General features: G+C 45.7%; 2 protein-coding genes across 2 annotated transcripts in view; both read left to right on the top strand.

The window, feature by feature from the left end:
• TTC1 (tetratricopeptide repeat domain 1) overlaps nucleotides 1–27,937 on the top strand; it is a 561,082-nt gene that overhangs the window by 390,158 nt on the left and 142,987 nt on the right. The window lies entirely within an intron of this gene.
• Nucleotides 19,450–27,937, top strand: part of ADRA1B (adrenoceptor alpha 1B) — a 56,390-nt gene continuing 47,902 nt past the window's right edge. Inside the window, exon 1 of the mRNA XM_050794802.1 lies at nucleotides 19,450–20,823. Within this exon, the coding sequence (XP_050650759.1) occupies nucleotides 19,875–20,823 (949 nt within the window). The 5' untranslated portion in view covers nucleotides 19,450–19,874. The remainder of the gene's footprint in view (nucleotides 20,824–27,937) is intronic.

The following is a 27,937-nucleotide window of genomic DNA, read 5'->3' as shown; positions in this document are numbered from 1 at the left end:
TGCTAGTTCTTAAGTTTCTTCTCTAAATCAAATCATGTTTTTAATGTATATAAATCTATCTTTAAAGGAAGCATTATAGAACTACTGTAAATGGAAAGATGGTATCTTTGTTATACACAGGAAAATGCACAGCTCTTCAGTTTGTTCAACACTTGCCTCTGTACCACTTCAACGCTATCTATGCAGCCCACACACTCTGAGAAAGGTTGACCTAGGCTCCGGAGCCAGCCAGAGCCTCGTGCTCTTCCTCTCACAAGACACTGCCCTTCTAGATGAAGATGGCAGCAAAGATCATATGGACCCATTTCACCAACTTACCACATCCCAGGCCCAGTGGAATCTTCACCTTCCAAAAATCATGTCCTCATCAGAATTAACTCTGAGAGCAGAAGAGCAGCCACCAGGAACTGTGCTACATGCTTTCTTTACAAACAATGCCTCACTGAAGCTTCACCACCTGGAACCAGATGCTACTGCTACCCTCTTAGAAAACAGGAAACTAAGACAAGGAGACACCAAAGTCATACAGTTACTAGAGACAGAGCCAGAATTCAAACCCAGGTCTCAGGTTTACAAGCTTGTGCTCAGTATTTACAATCCCACACTTCCTTAAGATCGTTCCCATTCTTTCTGCGCAGCAAACCGCTATGGCACACGTTTACCTATGTAACAAACTTGCACATCCTGCACATGGACTCCTGGACTTAAAGTAAAAGTTCAAGGAAAAAAAAATCATTCTCATCCTCCCTTTGGCATTCCCGAGCTCTCTGAAGTCCAAATGTATTCAAGGCCTTACATACTGTTTTGCATTTCTTGTACTATGTCTGCCCCATACACGAAGCTGTGAGCTCCTGGAAGGTATGGTCCAAATTCAGTGCTCCCCGGGCCAGGTGAGGTGGTTCATGCCTGTAATCCCAGCACTTTGGGATGCCGAGGTGGGTGGATCACCTGAGGTCAGGAGTTCAATGCTCCCAGCGGACTACAGGGGCTATGAAAGCAAGGATCTCTTCTGTTTCATTCACCTGTGTCCCTCTCACATAGTGCTGTGCCTGACAGCTATAGTAGGTGCTCAATAAATACTTGCTGGTGAATGGATGGATGAAAAGCTATATTGGTATCTACCAAAAAATCTGGTATTCCCAGTACCTAGTACAGTGCCTGGCACACAGAAGGTTCTCAGTAAATATTTGTTGAATCAATAAATGACAGCCCTCTTACTTGAAGATGAAGCAGAACTAAGATTTTGAAATTCTACTTTCTAGAATTCAGAAGAATATGAATTTTAAATGGGACCTCCTTCTGTTAAAAATAAATAAACAAGCTAAAGGAAGGAAGGTAAAGGAAGAAGTTACTAAAGATCAATTCAGATAAACTTAAAATTTTAAAACCTTTGGATGTGAAATCACACCTGAGCCCAAGTGGAGCCATCTTCTGGGGAACATGCTTCCATGAGTGTGCTTACTGTAATTCCCAGTTCTGGTATCAATTCTCCTGAGACTGATGGCACAACTAATTTTTAGTGATTAAATGTGTTCCTGGAATTCTCAAGTGTTCCTCCTGAGTCAGATGAAAGATGTGTGCTCAGAGAAGAAACATTTAAAAAGCTATTGTTTAGTGAATGTGGGCACAGGTATCCCGTATTTCTCAGGGTTTGGAAACGAAATATGATGTGAAACGAATTCCATGTTGAAGAGCATATTAGGTCCTCTGTCAAATCCATTCTTCTTTTATGATGTGATCATCTCAGGGTAACATACTCATCAGCCACGCTCCACTGAAATCACAAATGTAACAAACCCCTTGACAAAATTCTCAAGGACAGAGAGTACTGCCCAGCACAGGGGGAAAAAATCTTATTTCTCCAAGTCACCAAGTCAGAAAGATGCAGGATTGTTGCATATTATTTAATGAATTCACATGGAAAAGCACCTAACTCCATGCTCAGTACATCAAAACAAGTAAAACAGTTCCGTGTCACCAAATTCTGCCCAGGTCTCAAATAATTATTTATATAATATGAGACAATGGAAAAATTGCCTGTATATCTTTTATTCTTTTCTCCCAGCAATCCTTTGGGGCCTATTGGCAATGGCTAGAAAGTCAAGGCTCAGACAACCAAGCAACTGATCCAAAGTCACACAGCAAGGAGATGACAGAGGTCGGAGGAAAATGCAGCTTTTTCAACTCCAGCGACTATTTTCCTCATTTCCTCTGCTTCTCCCACTAACTCACCTGGCTGTGCTTAGGACTGGTCCCTCCCATGGGTATAAAGCAGGTAGCCATTTAGGTGGAGTGATTTTTAAAATTTCCCCCCTTCCAAAAATGTTTCCTCCAATGGCCTTCCAAGGTTCCTAAAATCCCTGTCCGTTTCTCCTCAAGATCAGGCGCAACTACTAACCTCCCATGGCGTTGTCCTGTATGGGTCTTTAAAAGAGCCCAGACCTGTCCTTGTTGGTAAACATGTGAGTCAAGATGGTGCTTCCAGAATCCCAGTGCCCTCATCTGTAACATGAAGAGTCTGGGTCACGTGATCCTCAAAGTCCCTTCCTGCCAGGACATTCTCTGTCATTCTGACCTGAGGGGACATCTAAGGGGTTTGGCCACCTTTTCCTTGTCCACTTATAAAAGGTCCAATGGCAGGGTAAGGACAAGGGCACTGGCGCCAGAACAGAAATGTTCCTGCCAGAGGCTGAGATGACAGAGGGCTCGGGGCTGGCACAGCTCCCACATCTACTGCCATAGCTAATAGGGCTCCCTGCCACTTTCCGCTCCCATCCCCTTCCCTCTCTTCCTCTCTCCTCACCCTGCCCAGCCAGGCAGGCAAACCACAGGCAGAGAAGCCCTGGCAGGGCTGATCTGTGGTGTCTCTGCTGGCTCTGTTGATGATTCCACTTAAAGGAATCAGTGGTGCTGGCATCTGGGTCCGGCAAATGTGTTTGGTTGCTTCTGGAATGCCAAAGGGAGCCACTGAAGCTGCTCTTTACCCCTGTTGCCCCCACAACCCTGCATATCACTGGTTCCCTGCGAACACAGAGAACAGGAAGAGTGGGAGAGAGGCTCACTCAGGAGACAGCTGTAAGACAGGAGGGCAGAGAGAATTGTCGCCCATAGATTTTAGCAGCTTCTGGATCACAGAAACTGATTCGCAAAAGTGGGTGTGTGTGTGTTTGATGACTGAAACTCTGATAAACATCTGATTCTCAACAATACTCAGCAGTTTATATCTCTAATGTACTTTTGGAACCTAAGGGTTAGATTGAGAATACATTAGAGGTTATTAGCAAAACAAACACATGTTTATAGATTTCAACAAGGTGATTTTTAAATAGTTCATTGTTATTTGAAAATACTAATTATTAGCAGTCACTATCTAAAGATTTTATCTGCATTTTTGCATTTAATCCTTAAAGCATCCTATAATGTTACCATGGCAGAATTGATTGTTTTGGTTGGCAGTTTTATCACATCTATGTTGGTATCAATGAATAGAAGCTGAGGAGAGACTTGGAAGGGGGATCCTTCTGAGGGCAAATTTGAGCTACTCACTTAAAACAGTTAAAGCAAATGGATTTTATTTAGTTCAAGGGCCAGCTACAATTGAAAACTAGTGGAGGCCAGAAGCAGTGGTTCACGCCTGTAATCTCAACACTTGACAGGCAGAGGCAGGAGGATAACTTGAGCCTAGAAATTTAACACCTGCCTGAACAACATAGTGGGACCCCATCTCTACAAAAAGAAAATTTAATTAGCCAAGTGTGGTGGTGCGCACCTGTAGTCCCAGCTATGTGGGAGGCTGAAGCAGTAAGATTGCTTGAGTCTGGCAGGTTAAGGTTGCGCTGAACTTTGATCATGCCACTGCACTCCAGCCTGGGTGACAAAGTGAGGCCCTGTCAGGAAGGGAGGAAGGAAGGAAGGAAGGAAGGAAGGAAGGAGAAAGAAGGAAGAAAAGAGAATGAAGGAAGGGAGGAAGGGTAGAAGGAAGGAAGGAAGGAAGGAAGGAAGGAAGGAAGGAAGGAAGGAAGGAAGGAAGGAAGGAAGGAAGGAGGAGGGGCAGGGGTGGGGGGAGGGGGGAGGGAGGGAAGGAGGAAGGAGGAAGGAAGGAAGGAAGGAAAGAGGGAGGGAGGGAGGGAGGGAAGGAAGGAAGGAAGGAAGGAAGGAAGGAAGGAAGGAAGGAAGGAAGGAAGGAAGGAAGCAAGGAAAGGCAACTAGTGGAAGAACTGTGTTGAGATATCTTACAGGATTGGGTTTGGAAAGATTTTGAGATTAAGGCTGGGCCGAGTGGGAAAGACTAAAATGATTGACAGCCAATGCCTAGAGAATTGATTCACAGCCATGCATACTGGAGAAAGAAGCTTCGCCACATATCATAAGTATTCGTCATCCTTGCTGAAGAATGAATTCCAGATCCATCCTCCTGAGCAGGACTCCTAAGTATGCCCATACTGACTGTGCTCTGCACAGCTCCAAAAGGGTACCATTCATATTGATTTTGATGTAAATGGACCCCCCTGAAGTGGTACAGTCATAACCTGCACAATTGCACCTGGCAGCCCTGCTCCTGTGATGCCTTATGGAAATGAAAACTGTGGTAGGAGGCAATGAACTGGACTGTAAAGATGGGTCCTTAAAAGGTAGACAGCTCCAAATAGGAAGTAAAGAATCATTGGCCCTGATATTAATGTGTTGTGTGTCCTCGGGCAAGCTCTTTCTCCTTTCTGTATGTTTTATAGCCTGTGAAATGACTGTTTTAGACCACAGGATCCCCAAAATCTCTGCCAAGAGATGTATCTGGAATGTATAGTGTATGTAAGGTGAGAAGTAGGGCTGTAACTTTATTTTTTGCAAATACCCAATTAATATATTGATAAAGGTGACATTTCCTTTCTTCACAAATGCCTTTATCAACACAGTAATTCTCATATGTCACTGAATCTAGTTTAAATAGCCTATTCTATTCCAATAATCTGCCAGCCTGACCCTCTGCCAGCAGCACTGTTTCAACTACAGTCACATTATCAAGCCTTTAAATCTGGTAGGGAAATTCCCTCCACCTAACCTTTTTTCCAGAAATTTTTTGGTTATTCTGAAGCATTTATTCTTCCAGAGGCAGTTTGGAATCATTTTATTAAATTCCCTCCAAATCCCAGTGATATTTTTGATGGAATGGCATTAAATTAATAGGTTAAACTGAGAAGCATTGACATCCTTACTATACTCCCAGAAGTGGAATACATCTTTCCATTTATTCAAGGCCTTATTTATGCCCTTCAGTGAAGTTTTGTCACTTTCTTCATATAGATCCTGTATGTTCCTTGTTAAAGTTATTCCTGGGCATTGCATATTTGGTTGTTATTGTGAGTAGAATCTCTTTTCTTTTATATTTTGTAGCAAGTTCATGCTGGTGTGTAGCAAGCCATTGATTTTTTTATAAATGTATTTGTACTGCTAGACCTGTCTGGTGTAGTGGGAGCCATGAAAGTGATGAACCTTAATCAGAAATAGCCCCTGAGGGAGAGAGAGAGAGTCAGCAAAGGGGAGAAATGTCCTCACTTCTCTTGTCTCTCTCCCTTCTGCCATCCCTCCAGCTGACCTAGCCCAGCTGGCAGCAAGATGACAGGGAGCCTGGATGGGGGGTGGGCAGCCCCACAGCCATGCAAGACAGGCCATGGAATGGACTTGGGACAGACAGGCTAAGGACCAGCTCAGAGTGTCTTCATAAGGACTATGGATTGCTTCTGAAAATTACATCTGCTCCCAAAGAGTGAGTGCTTAATTCCACCATGATGGTCACAAGAAGGTGCAAACTGGTTTGAGAAGAATAATGAAAGAGGACAGAAAATAGTTTTAATTGGATTGTGAAAACAAGCTCATGGTCTCCTGAGGTGAGTACTCTGAAGGGAAAAACCTGCCTATGGGTATACTTATTATTATATATTCATTATATTATTTATTACTATTACACATATTATAGATATTAGACCTATAATATATGTATTATTATTTTGAAGTAGGCTCATTAACTTATAATTATTTATTATGTAAAATGGGTGTCATTCCAACAAGCTCCCAAAGAGTGGAGATCAAAGATAATCCACTCTCTTGAAGAACCCCGAGAAATCTCATTTTCCTCCCTCATGCCTTCCTCAGAGGATAAAGGCAGAGGGAGAAGTGAGGGGACTTCTCAGCAGGTACACCCCTTGCTCTTCCAGCACAGTCAAATAAGCCAAATAGAACCCCACTAGGATCAATACAAGAAGAGGAAGAAGAAGAGAGAAGAAGAAGAAGAAGAAGAAGAAGAAGAAGAAGAAGAAGAAGAAGAAGAAGAAGAAGAAGAAGAAGAAGAAGAAGAAGGAGAAGGAGAAGGAGAAGGAGAAGGAGAAGGAGAAGGAGAAGGAGAAGGAGAAGGAGAAGGAGAAGGAGAAGGAGAAGGAGAAGGAGAAGGAGAAGGAGAAGGAGAAGGAGAAGGAGGAGAAGGAGAAGAGGAGGAGGAGGAGAAAGAAGGAGGAGGAGGAGAGGAAGAGGAAGGAGGAGGAGGAAGAAAGGAACTACACATTTTAATTTCTGTGTAGTTCAAATTTCTTATAACTAACCAGATATGTTGCTTTGAAAAAAATCCCAAAAGCCTTCCTGAAAGCTTCTTGAGGGACTTCTTGTTCATCTGAGCTCTTCTCAGCAGGTAGAAGTAGATGCTCAAAGAATGTTTACAGTGACAAACAGCCCAATTAAAAAGTAGACAAAGAAGGCTGGGTGCAGTGGCTCACACCTGTAATCCCAGCACTTTGGGAGACTGAGGCAGGCAGATCACGAGGTCAGGAGATTGAGACCATCCTGGCTAACACGGTGAAACCGCAGCATTATCCTCAATGTTGTGGAAGCAACCTAAATGTCAGATGAGTGAATAAAGAAAATGTGATATATACACAATACATACACAATGGAATATTACTCAGCCTTAAAAAGAAAGGAAATTCTGATGCATGCTACAACATGGATGAACCTTGAGGACATTATGCTAAGTTAAATAAGTCAGTCACCAGAAGGCAAATACAATATGATTTCACTTACATGAGGTAAGTAGTTGAATTCATAGAAACAGAGAGTAGAATGGGGCTGGGGGAGGCGGAATGGGGAGTTGTTGTTCAATGGGTCTGCAGTTTCAGTCATGTAAGATGAACAAGTTCTAGGGATCTGCTGTACAACGATGTCCATAGAGTTAACAATGTTGTAATGTATACTTAAAAACTGCTAAAGGGGTAAATAGATGTTACGTGTTTTTTTAACCACCGTTTTTAAAAAACAGGAATGTTTGACATGAGGTGAAGTTGAACCTATTCAAAGACAAATGACTGGCATGCTAACTCCTGGGACCCTCCCACTCTTCAAGGCCCCACCCTGGGTGATATTTCCTGTTGCCACATCTTAGTCAACAGCCCAGTTAGTTGATGGTAGAGTCAGTGTTTTTCCCAAGTTTGTGTCTCCCACACAATCCAACATGATGCCTGGCACAAAGCCCTTGCTCAACCCATGTCCGTGGAACAAATGAAAGAGTGGATGTAACGGGTCGTCATTTTCCCCACCTATAAAATTTGGAAAACACCTGCTTTTTAAGCAGTGTGTGCAGTGGAGAGATTCCTCTTCATTCCTTTGCTGGTGGGAGGTGAGAATGTGGGGGTTTTCCTTCCTCCTATGCCTCCGGCGTGTGTCTATTCCCCTCCTGATGAGTCATACAGGAATCAGACACTGTCGCTCTCGGACAGAACACGTCAGGTACTTGCTTGGGAACAGCAGGCCCATGAATCTGTGCTGCATCCCCTGTGGTTACCTAGGGAACTCTGGGGCCCAGCCAGGAAGGGGGACTCTGCAGACAGAGAGGACTCTGGCCAGTGTCCCCACCTCTCCCTCGACAGCCCGGCAAGACCTTCCCATTCTCCAGTTTGGAACCAGCATCCTGTCCCTCTAGAGGACCCAAGCAGTCCCCAGCTAACAGGCCCTGAAAAGCATCAAGGTCCACACCCCAAATGTTCAAAGAGGCAGAAGCAATCAGTTAGCAAATGACTGCACGAGGAACCAGGGCAGCTAGGACCTGGCCCTGCATCTTAGTCCTTCCCCAAACACAGGCAAGGATAAGCAAATCCCTCTTCCTTCCACTCTCTGCCCGTGTGAAGACTAAATGAAGCAATATATTAAACTGCTTAGCATAGCCCTCATATCTAGCAAACAATTAATAAAAGCAGCTGTAAATTTAACTACTATTTTTGTTATTAGTAGTAGTAGTGATATATTATCCTCACTATGATCCTACAAGTGTTACCCCATTTCACAGATGAGGAAACTGGGCTCAGTGGTTAAGTGACTTGTTCAAAGTCCTTCAGCTAAGAATTGGATCCACCGGTAATGGCCAAGTAGCTACTTTAAAGGGTAGAAATTATTCTGGCAACTCCCGTGGGAGTGTGTGGGAAGGGTGGCCACATTCACTCAGCTCCATTCACACCCAGACAGGCTCTCTCACTGTGGCTGCATAGCAACCACAACACCTCCAGACCTGGCTCCAAACCTCACATCCCCTCATCTTCAAATCCTACGTCTTAAGAGTACCTGGGTACTCCTTGGCTATGATTAAGTCAGGAGTCCACCCCTAGAGCTGGAGGGGAGGGTGTGCCTGGGCCTGACAGGTTGAAGACTCAGGGCACAGCTTCCATTACAAAGGGAGGCTAAAAATAGGCTGGGGTCCAAACAAAAGGCACCTGGTCTGTACACACACACGTGTATGTGTGTTGTGCGTGTGCACGTATGCATGTGTGTGTGTGTAAATACTAGAAAAGATTTGCCAAAATGTTAACAATGATGTTCTCTTGATAGTGAAATGAGGGTGATTTTCCTTCCATTTTCTATGTCTTTCCATAGCTTTGAGATGAGCACAATTTACCTTGATAATTTTTTTAAAGCTGCTTGCATTTGTTTAATATTTAAATAATGAAAATAGCATATAGTTATTTTTAAGACTATGGGGCTGGACATTAGAGGCCTCAGTTCTGGTTCTGGCTCTGAGTGACCATGGTCAAGTAACTTGCCTGGCCTCAGTTTCCCCACCTGGGAAATAAGGAAAGGGCTACACAACTTCTACAGTCCTAGCTCCTCTCTATGAGACACTCAACCAAGAATCCTCTCTATGAGACATTCAACCAAGTTATGTGTATAAGAACCCTCTATATGAAACATTCAACCAACCATTTTACAGATGACCTCCACTGGATCATCTGTAAAAATGGGGATGTTGGACTAAAATGATGTTTCTCAAAATGTAGTCTTCCACAATCAAATCATTGGGTTACTTACAAAAATATAAATTCCTGAACCCCATTTCAAACCTACTGAATCAGGATATCTAGGGCTGGGGCCCAGGAATCTGCATCTTAAGGCTTGCTCTAGGTGACTTTTATTCCCTGTAAAGTTTGAGCATAGCTGGCTATGTGGAGAAACCTTTGCCTACTCAACACTCTACATTCCTTTCTAAATTCCAGGCTCTTGATGGAGCAGGACCAGGAAGGGGAAAAGTGAGCAGTTCCCTAGACTGAACAAAGGAAAATTCTAAAGTTTTAAAGTGATAACAAAAGGCCAAACTTTCACACCTGGAGATGACCCAGCTCTTTTAGGGACAAGTTCCCCAGCTTGACTTGAGAGCTCCAGACTGAATCCTGTTTTTCATTTCCACTTAGTCCCAGGATTTAATTGAAAATACAAATTTACTGGCCTTCATTCCCTGCCCTTTGCTTCCTTCTCTTCATCCCATTCCCAGAGGACCTGGTCCTCTGTATAAGTATCTAGGAGTAGATGGAGGTTCACATGAGTCCCCCTGCCTTCCCTGCCCTTCTAGGGTATGAATGGCCAGCTTCCAATGAGACGATTTATAGCCTTTGAGCCTCTTTGGTCTGATACACAAGGAAAATTCCTGTTGACACTAATTGTACCAGTGGCCATGAATTATAGTCCAAGGACCTGCCACTCTGCCTGCTGAACTGAGCTGGGTTTCTCTCCCACTGCACAGCAAGCTCACTGGCCAACTGCCTGCCACACCCCATTCCCTAAGCTCACCAACACCCACAACCGGCTTGATCTCCAACCTTACTGTGGATAGAAATATTTCCAACAAGTTCTGGCTCTCTGGATATGGCAGTTTCAGAAGTTGCATCTCAAAGGCCGGATATATTATTTCTCCCTACCTGATAAGATTCTTGTATTAGAATGAGATAATTCATGTGAAGCATATAACAGATGCTTAGTACACAGAAGTTCTCAACAAATGTTAGCTGTTATTATTTATACTGTTGTTCTTTTACCAGCCGCTGTTTGTTCAGGGCAATTTATGTCAGAAAAAAAAATGCATCAGTGACATCATTTGGCAAGTAAAGGGCTGTAAGGATAGCTGAGAGATTAACAGAGAAAATCTGCACCTAAATACTCCAGATACTGAGAAATCTTTTGTGTGTTTTTAAGATTATGCAAAAATATCCATAATAACTAACATCTATTGAGAGCTTTCTAGGTGCCAAGCACAGTTCCATTTTATCTTCACAACAACTCCATGTGGATTTTAATACTATTAAAATCCCCATTTTACAGACAAACAGATGGAAGCTTAAGTAAATAAAGTAACTGGCCCAAGGTCACAAAGCCAGGAAGTGGCAGGAGCTAGAATTTGATCTGTCTGGATGAAGCCAGCTTGCTCTTTAATAAGCTACTTCCTTAGGGCTAACTGGCATTTCTCATGCTGTCTTTGTCTTTGGCATCTATAGCTGTGTGTTCTCTCTCTCTCTCTCTCTCTCTCTCTCACACACACACACACACACACACACACACACACACACACACACACACAGAGAGCTGGTTGCCATCATGGGACCAATAATTTTTGCCCTCCTTAAAGACAATTATTGAATCAGGTCTCACACCCTTCTTGGAAGAGGTAAGGCAGGATCCTGACATAAACTCACTGAAGGTTCCCCAGGAAGTGTTAGGAGGAGAGATTCAATTCCCAATCCTCACCATGGAGAAGGGCACACATTTGTGTTGTGCAGTAGCACACAGCCTAGCACAACTTCTGCCTCTCTGGCCTGTCTGTGCTCTAATCCCATCTCTGAATAATCTTGGACAAGATAATGAATCTTTCTTATCTTCAGTTTTCTCACCTGTAAATTGGAGCTAATGATGTCAACCATGCTATGGTTTGGATATGCTTTACTTGGCCCCATCAAGTCGCATTTTGAAATTCAATCCTCCACTGTTGAAAGTGGAGCCTGGTGGGACATGTTTGGTTTGTGAGGGAGGATCCCTTATGAATGGCTTGGTGCCATTCTTGCAGGAGTGAGTGAGAGCTGGTTGTTCAAAAGAGCCTGGCACGTCCTCCTTTTTCCTCCTCTTTCCCCATGTGATGCCACCTTCCCTTCCCCTTCCACCATGGAGTGGAAGTAGCCTGAGTCCTTCACCAGAAGCAGATGCTGCACCATGCTTCTTGTATGGTCCCCATAAACCTTTCTTCTTTATAGATTATCCAGCTTCAGAGACTCCTTTACAGCCATGCAAGGGTTTAAGACATACCACGGAAGTGTTGTTCGGTGAATTAAATGAGATGATGCATAGGGATTCACTTGGCACAATGCTGCATGCATAACTGCACTCAGTAAGTCAGAGTTAATTCAGATGGGACCAAAGAAAGCAGGCAATGTAAATGGGTAGCACTCCAAAGGGCAGGGGAAATATTTGGGGCCCACCCAGGCACTTGCAATTCACACCACATAGCTAATTGCCATTACACCAGGCTGCTCCTGTCTAAAAGTCTCCACAATATCTTCCCCATTCCCCAAGCACTCACTCAAGAAGTGTCACAAGAAGCCAAAAAACCAAAATACTGCCTCTTTCTCCCCTTGTCTTTTCAGGACTCCCAAGGCAACCTTCCATATCTTTTGGTTTTGGTGTCCAGTAAACAGCAGAGACACGCTGGGCATTTCCTGTCCCAGCTTTCCTCAATGCACGATGAAGATGGGCAAAGGAAACTGCCCCTTTCTCACCCTGCTCCCCCCTTTACTATGCTCCCCATTCCCAAGTCATGCCACACGCTATTTCCCAAGCAAGCCTACACTCATTCCAGGACCCTACGCTGTCACCTCTGCCAGACAATGGAGATGAGGAGGCAGAAACCGCCTTCTGACATCACTTCCTTGCCTTGCTCCCCTGGGGCCTGGTCTGTCCTCTCCAAAGCTGGGCTCTAACACTTTGTCCAGATACAATTTTTAGATGCCCCCAAGGAAAAGGTTCCCACCGCTTCCTTTAGACTTTTCTGAACTTGATAGCTACAAGTGAAAATCCCCCAAAAGGATTGGATGGTTTGGTTCAGAGAGCACAAAAAAAGGAAGAAGAAAAAGGATGGAGAAATTTGAGATTTGTGTCATGTATTTATTTATTTCCTTATTTAACTCACATCCCTGTTCAATGTCAGACACAATTCTCTATGCATCCTCCATTGCACATTCCCGTTATTCATCTTAGACTATAAACTCCGGGAGGACAAGGAAGGCCAGCGTCAATTCACTACATTCAGTTCAAGTTCTGTTCCATGATAAATGGTGAAACACTGAATTAGTTCTATTGTCCAAAATTGAAAGAGGTTATGCCTAGACAAAGAGAGTTACAACAGAGAGGCTTCTCAAACAAAAATAAGAAGTAACAAAATGGAAATCAATTGATCAAGGGGCCCTACCAAGGACTTGGCACTGAGGAAGCCCCTATAAGGAATTCAGGAAAAGTGGAGGGTAAAGAACGTATCCACAGCTGCATCCACAGCTTGCAGCAAATTCTCAATCAGGTCTAGAACCCAAAAGTTTAAGAACTACAGGTAAGAGGCCTTTAGTTTAGGAGGCCCTTTCCCTTCAGAAATTTGGAGTGAGAGAGACACAACTTATATATACACACATACATATCCTACATACATACAAACACATATAAATTACGGAGAACATCAATATAATAATAGTAGAGGTCTTTTGTTGAGTGTTTTAAAGAGCCAGCTCCCAGCCTAAGCAACACAGACTATATGTAGTTAATTTTCACAACCACCTAGAATGTGCATTATCTCAAGAAATAGAAAGCATTATCCTCTGGGCACAGATGAAAATAAAGAGGCTGAAAGAGTTTATGTAGCTTGCCCAATGTCACACATCTGGGTCAACTAAAGCCGAGATTCAAACTCAGAGCCTGTGCCATGCTGCAGAAACAGATGAAAGTGGTGGCAAAAACAAGTTGTGGGCATGGAGTCAAATCTCCTGGCTAGTGACCCTGGCTCTACCTCAGACAAATTTCTTCCTCTTTCTGGGCCTCTGTGTTCTCATATGCAAATTAAGAGCGTTAGACTAGATGAAAGGTTAACAAATTTTTTCTGCAAAGGTCCAGGGAGTAAATATTTTAGGCTTTACAGGACAGACAGTCTCTGTTGCAGCTACTCAACTCTGCCATTATAACCTGAAAGCAGCCATAGACAACATGAAAACAAATTGGCATAGCTGTGTTCCAGTAAAACTTTATTTGCAAAAATAGGCACAAGGCTGGATTTGATCCATGAATTGTAGTTTGCAGACTCTGGACTAGATGATCTCTAGAGTTTTCTAGTTCTGACACTTCTGTAGTCTCTCATCCTGGCTTGTGGCAGTGCAGCCCAGAGGGGCCAAAGCCCTGAAATGTCAGCTGTAAGGAATCTATTGCCCTAGGTATTTTTTGCTGGGGTTTTTTTTGTTTTGTTTTGTTTTGTTTTTTTAACCTTTGATGACTTTAGGACATGTGGTTGGGAAATAGATCCTGGCAGTAGAAATACCAAGGAAGCTTGGGAGGACTTTTGCCCCAGTAAAATCTCTATCCGCTCCCTACCCTGGATCTGTGATGTGGACAATGACATCTATCTTGAGAAGGTCATGGGGCAAACAGCGGCATGCCCACCTTCAAACCAGACTGCAACTTAAAGATCTTTTCCCAGAGAAATTCTGGAGGCACCATAGATTTTTGGGCAAAGTGACAGTGGCAAGCCCACGGCCAGCAAGGGTCAGCCAGAGTCATTCAAGAAAGCAGCACACACTTCCCTTCGCCCTCGATTCTGTAGCAGCATGGGTGGGTTTTGGCAGCCTGTTTCCACTGTCCCACCAGAATAGCACGAAGGCATAAGAGAGAATGGATCTGCTCTCTAGTTCCAGAGACAGCAGGCCTTTGGGATTCTCCCTCTGGCACCCTGTGCCTTCACACCCCAGCCCCCGCCTCACACCCCAGCTCCTGGACTCTCCCCGAACATGTGATGTGCATTCAGCCCCTGGGTGACTTTCAGCCCCTGGGTGACTTGCCAATTGATCTTTACCAGCCTGCTGCAAAGGGCTGCCGCTGAGCTCTCTCTGTCTTACCCGGGAGTGCTGTATGACTGGAAGTTCTGGGTTGGGGAAACGCATACTCACCAGAGAGTGACAAGTTGTAATGACCACAGAGAAAACACAGTCCTTTCCAGAAGGAGCTGAAATTCCTCCCTCTTGGGAGCCTCTGACCTTCTGCCTTCGGAGGTAGAAGAGAAGGCTTTGCTCTAGTTAATGTACCCCACCCAGAAGAAAGAATGCATCTCATCCTCTCACCAGGGTACCGCTGGGACAAAAATTATCCTTCGAGTCCCCACAGGCCCTAGTGTACCTCCTAAAGCAGATGCCTCACTCCTCCAATTCCTTTTTTGGGTTTAGCCTCATTTACTGGGTATTTTGTATTTCAGCTGTGCCACTTGTTAGTCCTGTGGCCTCGGGCAAGTCATTTAACCACTCTGGGCCTCAGATTCCTCATCTATCAAATGTCAATAATAATAGTACCTACCTCATAATGTTATCATTAGGATTAAATAAGATAATATACAGAAGGCATTTTGGGCCCAACGCCTGGCACCTAGCAAGCACTAACTCCTAGCAGATAGTATTACTATTACTCTGTGCTGAGCATTTTACACACATTTTCACATGTCATCCTCACCATAGCCCTGTAGAGCTAGGAACTATTCTGATCTTCATTTCACAGGTGAGAAAACTGGGCCCAGAGTGGTTGAGTGACTTGCCCAAGAACACACAGCTAATAAATTAGTGGAAGTGGGACATAAACCCAGGTATGTCTGATCCAGGCTCTTCATCACTTCACTCTCCTGCCCAGAGTCACAGTAAACATTAAATGACAGAAGTGCAGTTAAAATCCAAGTTAGCTCTCAACTCCCTCAGCAGATCAAGTGCTGGCCTGGAAGGCAAGGAAGACTAACCTAAGGTGCTCCACGGAGGAACCTTTTCTCCCAGACAGCTCTCCCTTGCCCTCCCCTCCCTGACCTCTGCCTTATTCAGGACCCTGGTCACATTCTGTTTTCTGCTGTTATTTCCTTCAGGCTAACATTGAGCCTTCTGCTGCCTTTTTCTTGTTTTAATCTCAGTCTGGTGCAGAGAGAAGGATGCAAGTTTTGGAGCCAGACAACAATGCTTTGAATACCAATGCTACTTACTCACCGAATGGCCTTGGCCATGTCACAGAACCTCTCTGAACCTCAGTTTCCTCATTTGTAAAATGGAAAGAATTCCTCCCTTGCACTGTTGTGAATAGTTGAGGAAATGCACATAGATTGCCTAACACAGTGCCTGGCACACAGTAGGTACCCTCTTAAAAGTGCTTTAGCGTTATCATCATCTCCCACAGCACCTAGCTCAGTGTTGATTCACCCACGGTACTTAGCATGGTGCTTACACAGAGTACATGCTTCTCTATAAGCCTGGTCAAATTGAAAGCTAGAGAGAGCACCATGAAAATTTGCATGATCACAGATGACAGATCTCCTCCCATAGATATCTTAAGCAGATCCTTGAATCTCCCATAGCTTCAGTTTCCCTACAGGTCAACTTCAGTGCCAGCTTCCCCTGGAGGGTTCACAGAAACGGGAGTTCTGCAACATCAGAGGTTTCTAATGCAATAAGACGGATAATGAAAAGATTCTTCTTCCACAAGCGTCGAGTGAGTCAGAGCTCTGTGCTTGGCTTTGCCCCAGGGAGTACCGAGAAAATGAAATATCGTCTGTATTCTCATGACACCTAAACAAATGGTCAAGTCCATGGGTCAAAAATCAGCCAGAGGGGTTAAGAGGCATCTCCAGCAAAGGGAGGGGAGGAGCAGCAAGGAAAGCACCATTAGCAAAGGTTGCTGAGTGGGGTCCTGCTACATGGCTGCTGTTAAGGCTAATACCTGTTCTCCTTACAATGAGATCTTTGTTTTGTCTTCACGAAAGACACTGGTAAATGACAACAAGTCTGAAACCTGCAAGGATTTTGAACTTGTCAATCTGGCTCAATAATTTCTTCCACATCCTGACACCTGAATCAAGACATAAGTTCTCATCTAGGTAACAAACTATTTTCTTTCACAATGAGGATAAACCATCTCTGAATCTCAGATTTGCTCTTTTTTTCCTCCTGGCCTTTTGCCACCACAGAAAAATGTCTGATAGGCTGAGTTTTCACATTGCAGCTGGTTACTGTGATTATGTAGACACAGCCTCAGTAAATTCAATGGTGTGTTGCTGGCTGTTCAATAGCTGGTGAAATTAATGCCCAGGGAAGTGGGAAATGGGCCACCACAATCAAAATGTGGATTTGGAACTTGCTCTTTATTCTATCCCACCCTTACCCTCCCCTACACCCCTGTCTTTGTGCTAATGCCAGCTACATGCCAGGTTACTGGTATTTTCTTCCTCCTCTCTCCCCTCTTGTAAGTAAACCACCTCAAAAGAAGCCCCATTATCTTAGACTTGAAAATACATTGGGAATGGTGGGAACTGAGTTCATGATACCTCACTCTCACCCCTTCCCTGGAAAATACATGAGAGAAAGGACAGCAGGTGCCTTCAGGGGCCACTTTATCCAGCAAGAGAAGCTGACCACCTGGAGCTACAGGATCTCAAAAATCATCTAAGCTGGCTCCTATCTGCAGACAGACTAGTCTGAGCCACCCAGGACCAAGGACAGCCTCTTCTTTGCATACAGACCCCTGGCAGAGGGCTGCCAAGTTATTCCAGTCTCACACCCCACTGTGTAGGTCATGAGTGGCTGCAGTAGCAGAAGGAGCACTGTCTTGTAGGCCAGGGAAACAGAGTTTGCTAACCAGCTCTGCACCTGTCCGGCTTGCCAGGTCTGTTTCCCTAGTACACCACCTCCAACATAGGAAGATAAGCAAACCAGGGTTCTGAGAGCGTCTGAAGATCTAAATCATTATAAACTTGTGAATCTCTTATTTTCAAATTTTCAAATACAGCTTAGGGCAATTTAATTATAATAGAAAAAAAATCTATTTTCAGGGCTGTCTCTACCATAGATTTCTTAACCCGAGGGAAACCTCCTGAAATTGTGTATTTTGCACATTTCTAGAGTCTGTGCATTTTGCTGGGAGTAAATTAAAACCTTCGAAAGGTCTGTGATAACCACCTGCCTCCCTTCTCAAAAAATAAAAATAAAAAGAGGTTAAGAACTTACCTCTACATTGAGAAGCTTAGATGTAAGTCACCCTGAGTGACTTCTGATTTCCCTACCCGTGAATATCAAGTTATAACGACTATCAAGAGCAGAAGATGAGAAACCCAAGATGCAGGCTTGTGAACTGGAGTAAAAGAAGGTATCAGGCTTTACTTTTCAATCTCCAGCTGCCACTACCCATTGCTCTGCCGTATATCTGCTAGCCTATGACCTCAGGAATCAACTGACTCTCTCTGAACCACTATTTCTCATCTGTCAATGAACAATGGTTATGCTTCTCTCAAAGAATTGTAAAGAGTCAAAGAAAATGAGTAAATGCATGGGTATCAGTAAGCGCTCAATTCATGGGAGTCCCTGCCCAGCACCAATGACTCAGTCCCCCAAATTAACTACTCAAAAGGCAGCTCCATCTACAACAGTGGTTCCATCCCCTACCTTGCCCCAGGGGGAAAAGTGTGACACAGTAGCTGAGTATCCAACTTTGGGAGAGACCCCACAGTTGCGTTCAGTTCCCAGCAGCTCTCCTCCATGGCTTTGTGAACTTAGGCAAACAGCTAAACTTCTCCGTAATTTGGTGTCCCATCCATGAAATAGAAATGATGCAGAGTATATTCTTTATCTCATGAGAGTCATGAGAAAACGCAAAAAGAACTCAGCACACTGTCTAGGACATAATAATTGTTGGATAAATGTGAACTAACATAAAGTTCTTTGGCTTCCTTCCTTCCTTCCTTCCTTCCTTCCTTCCTTCCTTCCTTCCTTCCTTCCTTCCTTCCTTCCTTCCTTCTCTCTCTCTCTCTCTCTCTCTCTCTCTCTTTCTTTTTCTTTCTTTCTTTCTTTCTTTCTTTCTTTCTTTCTTTCTTTCTTTCCCCATACTTTCTCTTCTAAGTACCATTCACCCACCTTTGGGAGTGCATCCCTTTGACTGAATGTCCAACCTGGATCTCAGACAGAAAGGAAAAAAACTTAACAAATAACCAAGATACTCTATGTCCCTTCCCCAGGTCTCTGACCTCCCTCACCCCCACTCCCAGATAGCAGCTCGCTTCCTCCCTCAATTCCCTTCAGGTTTCCTCAAATATCACTTCAGTGACTTCCCAAGTACCCACTTAACATTTCAAATCCACCCTACAAACGCCTCACTGTATTTCCCTCTCCTTACTTTATTTCAGCCTAACACCTGTCATCACATTACACACCTCATCGTTTGCTTATTTAGTTTACTGTCTGTCTTCTGTGGGGAGAAGGTACACTCCTAGAGGGCAGGAGTCCGTCTGTTTTGTTCAGTTGCTATGTCCACAGCGCCTAGAGCCAGGGCAGAGAGTGGAGACTCAGTAACAATCGGCTGAATAAATGAGTGAATGCCTGAGCGAATGAAAAGATGAAGAGAAGCCGGATTTTACTGGGGCCAAAGAGTTTGCACGGGACGAGGGGAGCGAGATGAAGGATGAGTGCTGGCCTCAGATTCGACTCAAGTCCCTCCCACCTGCCTAACCCTACAATTCTCTTTCCCTCTTTTAGGTGCCGGACAATTTGCATATCCTGTTAAATCCGGGGCCTGACTCCAGGAGCCCCGATTACAGGGGCAGCCCCCAACCCACCTTTGACAAGGAAGAGTGACTAGCGGGGAAAATAACGCCAGCGGGCCGCCTAGGGGGTGGGTGACCCGCGATCTCCACGCCCAGTTCCCGCCCTCCCGGCCCCTGCCTCCCCTCCAGCCCCGCGCAGGGGGCGCGCCCTGGGAGCGGCGGGGGACGCGGCTGGCCTCCCGGCTTGCCCGGGTGGCGGCGTCGGGGCTGCGGGCGCCTTGGCTGGACCCGCATTGCCCCCTAGTGCCGCACGGAGTCAGGGCGCCGGGCTCCCCCGCCTGATGTCACCGCCGTGCAGTCAGCCCAGAGGCGGCTCATTGAAAGCAGACCCTCCTCGGCGCTCGCTGAGCGGAGGACGCGCCACGGTCCGCGGACCCGCGCAAGCCGGGCACCGCCGGGCGCCCCCGGCCCTGCCGCCCCCTCCTCCCCGCCGCTCCCCCGCGAGCCCGGCCCGGCGCGCCTGACGTGGACCATTAAACTTGGAGCTGCCGCCTCGTACCCTCTCTCTCCTCCGCCTCCCTCTGACAGGCGAGCGCGCGGCTCGGTGCAGGCAGGAGACGTGCTGCCGGGCTGGGCTGCCCGGGGGAGATGACTCCACGCCAGAAGGGCGCCTCTGGGAAGAAGACCACGGGGGAAGCAAAGTTTCAGGGCAGCTGAGGAGCCTTCGCCGCAGCCCTTCCGAGCCTAATCATCCCCCTGGCTATGGAGGGCGAACTCTAAGATGAATCCCGATCTGGACACCGGCCACAACACATCAGCACCTGCCCATTGGGGAGAGTTGAAAAATGCCAACTTCACTGGCCCCAACCAGACCTCGAGCAACTCCACACTGCCCCAGCTGGACATCACCAGGGCCATCTCTGTGGGCCTGGTGCTGGGCGCCTTCATCCTCTTCGCCATCGTGGGCAACATCCTAGTCATCTTGTCTGTGGCCTGCAACCGGCACCTGCGGACGCCCACCAACTACTTCATCGTCAACCTGGCCATGGCCGACCTGCTGTTGAGCTTCACCGTCCTGCCCTTCTCAGCGGCCCTAGAGGTGCTCGGCTACTGGGTGCTGGGGCGGATCTTCTGTGACATCTGGGCAGCCGTGGATGTCCTGTGCTGCACAGCGTCCATTCTGAGCCTGTGTGCCATCTCCATCGATCGCTACATCGGGGTGCGCTACTCTCTGCAGTACCCCACGCTGGTCACCCGGAGGAAGGCCATCTTGGCGCTGCTCAGCGTCTGGGTCTTGTCCACAGTCATCTCCATCGGGCCTCTCCTTGGGTGGAAGGAGCCCGCACCCAACGATGATAAGGAGTGTGGGGTCACCGAAGAACCCTTCTATGCCCTCTTCTCCTCCCTGGGCTCCTTCTACATCCCTCTGGCGGTCATTCTAGTCATGTACTGCCGTGTCTATATAGTGGCCAAGAGAACCACCAAGAACCTAGAGGCAGGAGTCATGAAGGAGATGTCCAACTCCAAGGAGCTGACCCTGAGGATCCACTCCAAGAACTTTCACGAGGACACCCTCAGCAGTACCAAGGCCAAGGGCCACAACCCCAGAAGTTCCATAGCTGTCAAACTTTTTAAGTTCTCCAGGGAAAAGAAAGCAGCTAAGACGTTGGGCATTGTGGTCGGTATGTTCATCTTGTGCTGGCTACCCTTCTTCATCGCTCTACCGCTTGGTAAGTTGGGGACTAGCAGGAGGGGAACTGGGCATTTTTGGACCTTGGGTTTACTGATGAGCTTACTCTAAAGTTTTTTGTGGGTTTTGTTTCTTATGCAGTCTGTGCGTGTTTGGAGATTGAATAATATTGTTTGTTCTGCAAAGGCTTTGCAGACTGGGGAGCTGGCTAAAAACCAACTCAGGTGTTAGTAGAACACGCTAAGGTACTAGCTTCTAGAAATAGAACCACAGAAGGAAAATCTGGTATGGGGAATGACTCACTCAACAGCCTCGGTTTAATAATTAAAAAGGACACTGGACTTGAATATCACTTCGGCGTTATTTCAGTAGTAATGATGTGTCGGCTAAGGCAGCGTCACTAATGCAGCATACAAAATAGTTTGTAGTTACTGCAGATGCGGCATTTGGGAAGCAGGGAGGCAGCTCATACACAGAAAGGCAGCATTCATTCAGCATTTCCAGGGCTAGTGCAGAAGCCACGCTTCTCAAGAGCTTTGCAGAGGCTGCATTCTCTCCCTCCCCTCTTCACTGACAGCTATCACCCATATATACTACGTTCATTATCAGTTAATACGAGCATTTTACAGCCACACAGCCCCAAGCAGACTTTAAGTTATTGAAAGCTTGAGATATGAAAGAGAAGATGACTACAGGGTCACACATTTTTAGTTTTTACCCAAAAATATTTCTAACTCTGGTGATTTATGGAATGCCCAGAATCAATTTATAGTTGCCCCTCACCTTAGCTGACAGACACCAAATCCTGGTAAGATGGAATTCAGTGCGTCCTCCCCCTCTTATGAAAACGTGTTCATCTTCTTTTTGTTTGGTGGTCCCACTAACTGAATTGTTCAAAAGGTTACCTGATGTTTTCTAAGGAAGAAGTCAAGGCCTGGTTAGCAGGTAAACCCTAAAAGGGGGCATCCGTCACATGCTGTCCACATGGCCTGGGAAACTCTTGTCCTTCCTCTGAGGCACTGATCTGCTTTGATTCCTTCTCCTATCCCTGGGGGACACTACAGAAAATGAAGAGAGGGAGGTTATCATGACACAGTCATGTGCCATGATATCAGGAGTGGTAACAGCTGCTACATGCCACGGATCACATATGCCTACAATCACACTGGAGTCTCAGGTCAGACCCAAATATAACCAAATCCCTCAAGCAGCTATAAATTCTGAAGACACAATGCTTTCAAGAGAAAAAGGCAAATGGAAAGGAAGCAAACGGATATCACGTTTCCATTTAAAAAGAAAGAAAAAAAGAAAAAGATTTTCAAAAGCCGTCTAACCTTTTCTCCATGTCATCTTTTCTAAAGCAGGCCTGCAGGCTAACACCTTTCAGAAATATTTTCAGTGGTTAGTGTTAAGTGGAAAGCGTTTGAAAAAGTTCTACTCCCCAGGCGTGATCACATACCATTGCAGGGAAGCTTGCTTTTCTTTCCCAAGGTCTCAGGGTTGTTTCACAGGCTTGTTGGGTTTACAATGGATGACAGTTCACACGGCATTGGGCCATTACAAAGATCATGGTTGTACATGGAGCTGATGGAGGTGATTTGGCCTCCCATTAGCCATATGACCTTGGCCAAATGACTACTCCTGTATGAGCCTCAGTTTCTTCATCTACAAAATGGGACTAATTAATATTTGCTCCATGGAGTTTGCACTAATGTATAGGAAGGACTTAGCACAGTATCTGATATATAGCAGATGCTCAATGTAAGTTAGCTATGAGCAGTACAAACCAAACCCCAATCTCCCCTTCAGTATAACTGTGTCTTTTCTCTTTACTCATTTGCCAATCTCACACCTGTTACTAAAGTCTTGGAAGAGAACTGAGTCTTTCTCCTTTCTTCCTTTGCCCCTGCTCTCCAGCCTGCAGAGGCTGTGACCAGTGCATGCTCAGGAAGGAGAAGGCCTCAGCAGGATGCAGGAATGGATCAAAGGTGCAGACTTTGGCTTTTAGGGGCAGGGGAAATAGCTCCAAACAGGTAAGGAGGCTTCCAGCATATTGAAATGGGAAGAGCACAGCTCCGGTGATCAGGAGCAACAGAGTTCCCACTTGAGCTTTGCCATCAATTAGCTCTACGGCCCTAGGCTTTTTGCTTTGCTTCTCTGGGCTTCAGGTCTCATATCTGGTGAAGAGGGGATTGAATCAGCTTAAGGGATCTCAAACTTTGATAACTATTAGAATCACCTGTGAAACTTAATAAACAATGGTAGCTGCCTGGGCCGAACCCCCGGTGAATAGGATTCAGTAAGTCAGAAGGATCCCAGGAATCTGAAGGTGTAATCAGCCCACCAGATGATTCTGAAGAGGTAGTCCACAGACCAGGCTTTGAGAATCACTGGCCAAAAAATGTCTCTGTTTCCTTCAGGCCCCAGCACCCTAGAAGCCAGGGTTTTAAATGCTGCCGACCTCAGACCTTTCCCAGCCACATCGTAGTGTGAGATGATGTGGCTTCTCTCTGGGTCTTGCTCTTTAAGTCATCAAGCCCACCCTCAGTTTCTCCTCACTCATATTACCCCCATCGTCTCTCTCCTTTCTGTCTGTGCCTTTCTGAGACCTTGTCCCCCTAGCATCTCAGGTCCTGAGCTTCCACACAATAGAAAGTGAGAGGTTCTTGCCACCCTGATGCTATCTTGTTTCTCTTCTGGCAATGAAAACTTTGACTATCATGCGATGATCTCCCAGAGATCTTCCAATGATTTGTCCCTGAGCCAACCCCATCAACATCCTTCTTCCCTGAAAACCGAACGGATAAGGTGGGGAATGTGAACTCTAGGACTTGGGTTTGGGATGGGCTTCAAAAAGTACTCAAGAGCTTCAAACAGAGAGGGTACTTAATTATTGTTCTCTTAATGATTCAGGAAGAGCATTCCAGCAAAATAGAGATGTAGGTTTCTACTTCCTCTGAGTTGAAATAACACCCAAGCAAAAGTAGCATGATATAGAACAATAACTTCTTTGGAATCTGAAGAAGGTTCCAAATTCTAAATTTTCCATGAAAACCTTTTCACTCATAAGGGGAGGAAGCAGATGTGGGAGAGGACTGTGTTTGGCAAAGGGAGAAGTGCAGGTAGGAGCAACTTCCAATTGGTGATAGACTTTCAGGTGCCAGGATGGCACAAGATTTCCATAGCTGTGTTTGTTTTCTCCATGGGAGAGAAGGGTTGGGATTTCTCCTGGGAAGGAGGGAAAATAGCTGTGCCCCCTACAGGATCCTGTTCAGGGGCCTCATTTGTTTTTCTTCGTCTCTTATTTTTATTTCTGGGAGCAGGGTTGGGCTGCCTGCAGAGCAGGGCCTCTTGTCTCCTCCTGCCCTCTCCCCACCTGGGACACCCTCCCCCATGTCCTCCCCACCCTTTCCCTGTGGCCTCAGACCAAGTTGGACCAGGGACCAGTGCTCACTTACTCAGGAGCAGGGATGGACTCCACCAAACAAGGACCTCTTTATTTGGCCCCTGGAAACAGGCCAGGGAGGGACAGGAAATAATTGAAATAGAATATAGTAGTATTTCTTACTCCATGAGCCATTTGCAAGATGTCAGAGAATCTTCAGCTGCCCAGCATTAGAATGAAGACTAACTTCCAGCCCACCTGGGGAAGACCTGGTCAGGGTCTCAAGAAGTGACTGAGCTATTGAGGATGTGCACTGCAGCAGTAGGGGAAGTTGGGGGACGCAGGGCTGGTAGCAGGAAGTGCTCGGCAGCCAACCAGTAGCTGGGCTTAGTGAGTTGTTTAGAAAACACTGGAACCTTGCCTTGCTCCAAATCTTTCTTCTGTCTTTTAAAATGCTGGAAGGCACCAGGAAGCCATTATTGAACTAACTGCTTTCCCCTCCAAATAAATGAAGGTCAATTTCAAAGAAACAGTTGTGTTCTCTATAGTATTGGAACAAAATAGGAATCCCTTTCTCCATTGATCTGATCCTCCAGCCCTTTCATTCAAATGGGGGCTGACAAATTTCCACCTTCTGCAAGCATAAGGGTCTCAGAGATGACTCAAGACAGAACCACCCCCACAAACACACATTCATCTTCCAGCTCTGAGACTTCAAAACACAGGGATTTGAGTTGCCCACAAGGAAATCAATTGGTTTGAGTACTTGGCAAGGGGGAAGTTTTTACACATGGGAATCCTTCCTGGAAGAGGGAAATGCTGCTAAAGTAAAACCCATTTGACCATGTATTAAATCACTAATAAGGACTTCCTAAAGCATCTACTACATGCCAGGCACTGCACGAGATACTGGGTTATCAAGCCAAAAGCAAACATGGCCCCTGATTGAAGGAGGCTTACAGCCTGGTGAGATTGTATTCAGTATTGGATACACACTATGTACCAGACATTCTGCTAGGCCTCCTACAGACATTATCTCATTAATCCTCACAGCTACCCCAACAGGCAAAAGTAACTGCTCCTTTTTTATGGACGAATATACTGAAGCTCAGAGAGGTAAAACTTCCTGTCCGAGGTCACACATCAAGTAAGTCATAGAGCCAAAAGTTGAATCCAGGACTGTCAGAACAGACCCATACCTGTTCCACCACACCAAGGAAATGCCTTGCCCTTTTGCTGTCTTTTAGCAACCTTTTTTCGTAGCACATGTTCTCCAGGAAACCCAGAACCACACTGTCAAGAACTAGTAACGATGCTTCTGTTGCAAAAGCTGCCTTTCTTCCACTGCCTGCTCACTCCTGAAAAAATAACCAACCCGTGACATATCAGGGTGGGTCATCCATGTTCTAGCTCACGGCTCGATGTTCTCCTGTACTGTGTATGACAAGGGTCTCTCAGGATTGGACATTTTGTCAGTCACCCCAACCAGAAAGAAAAAGTGGGAGAGACCTTGCCCTTCTGGTGATGTGGGTTCGCATCTTTACTCATTCATCCATTCACCGAATAAATATGTATCTATTCAGTGGGTACCGTGTCCAGGCATTACACTGATGATATAATGGTGAGCAAAATAGTTAATATTTCATAGAATTTGGCTCCAGTGGGGAACACAGATATATTGAGAAACACACATGCACAAACAAACGTGAACATAAATTGCAACAAGTGACTTGAAGAAAAGGAGTGTGATGCTGCTAGAATTCTAAAACAGGGGTTAGTACATCACAGGTCCCTGAGGCAGTGACATTTAAGTAGAACCCTCAACAGTGTGGAGAAGCTAATTCAGTGAAGGCAGCTGATAGAGGAAGAAAGGTGTGGGCAGGAGGAGGGGCACACTTGAAAGTCCTGAGGCCAGAGAGAGTGGAGAACTAACAGAGCCCAGAGAATTAGAAGGGAGGCAGGTGCGTGTCAGGGCCAGAGGCGTGGGCAGAGGCCGGGCCATGCAGGGGCTTTTAGGCCACATTAAGGACTTTAGATTTTTATCTTAAGTGCATTGGCCACTACAGCAGGGTTTGAAGCAGATGAAAGACACTGTCTGAATCACATCTTTTAAAAGTGACTGCAGCCACTGTGTGGAGCATACACTTCAGACGAGACAGGTAGGAGGCTTTGCAGTGGCAGTGAGAGATGATGATGACCTAGACCAGGCTGGGCAGTGGAGGTGGAGAAGCAGACAGCTTCAAGGACCTGGGGATGAGTTGGTGACAGCATAGGAGAGTCCGTGAGAGAGGAAATGTGTTCAGAATAACCCTGGGGTTTCTAAGTAGATGGAGGTACCATTTGTTGAGAAGGGGAACAGAGTGGGAGGGGGGAGGCTGAACACAGCAAACAAGATACCTCCCAAGATTTTCCTCTGAACACACCATGCTAGGAACAATCTGCCACACACGTAAGTTGAGTAGACAGGTCCAACTCAAAAGTCAGGGGCTGTGAGCTACCCAAACCTAGCTGTTCATCAGAAACATCTGGAGGAGGGGCTGTTTTTAAAGGTGTAGGTCCTTGGGCCCCATTGTAGATCTCTTGCATCAGATTCTCTCCTTGTAGCGCCAAGAATCTTAGTTTTAACAAGTTTCCCTGGCGACTGTTATGCAGCCAGCACCACACAAGTCCTCCCCGTGCCTAGAAACCCCTGGAAGGCTTTGCAGAGCAAGCATCGTCATCCCTGTCTTTACAGGTGAGGGAACTAGAGTTCAGAGAGGTTCAGTACCTTGCCCAAGATCACACAGTTAGTAAACGGTAGAGTCTATCAAATACCACATTTGGCACTCAATAAACATTCATTATATTATTCCTGTTGTCAGTAAACTTCTTCTCCAACATTTATCTGAGATCTGGCACCCAGAGATTTTACTGGCTTATGACAAATCAGAAAAAAAGTTAGGAAAATGTTGTGTTCCTTTAAAAAATAAATGTATGTCATATACACGATTGTCTTTTTCTTCTAAAGACTGTGTCTTTTCTATTTGGGGACACTGAAATAGCACTTCTTTGATGGAACGATGGTAATTAGTGGCAACAGTGTGCGTTTCTGTGTGTGTGTATGTGTGTGCATATGTGTGTGTGTGTGTGTGTGTGTTGATATCTTACTTGGCAAAATTAAAAGTTAGTACCCTATGTCAGTCCCTTTCAGAAATTTTTTTCAAACTTTACTGAGTCTCCTAAAGTCTTGGAATCATAGAAGACACCATGGCGGCTAGACACAACAAATATTTGTGAGGAAAACGGGAGGAAGGAAAGAAGTGAGGGCAAGAGAGAAGGAAGGAGGGCTGGGTGAATGAGTTAGCCTCAGCTTTGCTGTGAGATTCGGCTGTCTGGGGCAGAGGGGCCGGAAGGGGAAGAATGATGTGTGCAGAGCTATGCCTGCCAGGTCCGACAGGATGGTGGGGCCCGTCATAGAGGCACCCACCCCTGCTGGAGCAAAACGGCTCACAGAAATGCCAGCAGGTGCGTGTGTAGCTGCAGTGCCATCATGGATGAGCCTATTAAGATATGTTATGTAGGAAATGCCTTTACCTGAGTGTGTGTGTGGCTAGTAAAAATAACTGATGTCTGCCGGGCAGCAGTGGGAAATTGCTTCCTGCCATATCTGCAGAATGTTTCTGCAGTCACTGTGCTTCCTAACCACATTTGATAATAGTAATACTAATAGCTACCATTTATTAGGTCTCATTGAATGCCAGGCTTACTGCGCTCTCCATGCTGGATAGGG

The sequence above is a fragment of the Macaca thibetana genome, chromosome 6 (genome assembly GCF_024542745.1).
Source record: "Macaca thibetana thibetana isolate TM-01 chromosome 6, ASM2454274v1, whole genome shotgun sequence".
NCBI lineage: Eukaryota > Metazoa > Chordata > Mammalia > Primates > Cercopithecidae > Macaca > Macaca thibetana.
Note: the sequence above shows the minus strand (reverse complement) of the source record. Positions and strands in the feature narration are given on the sequence as shown.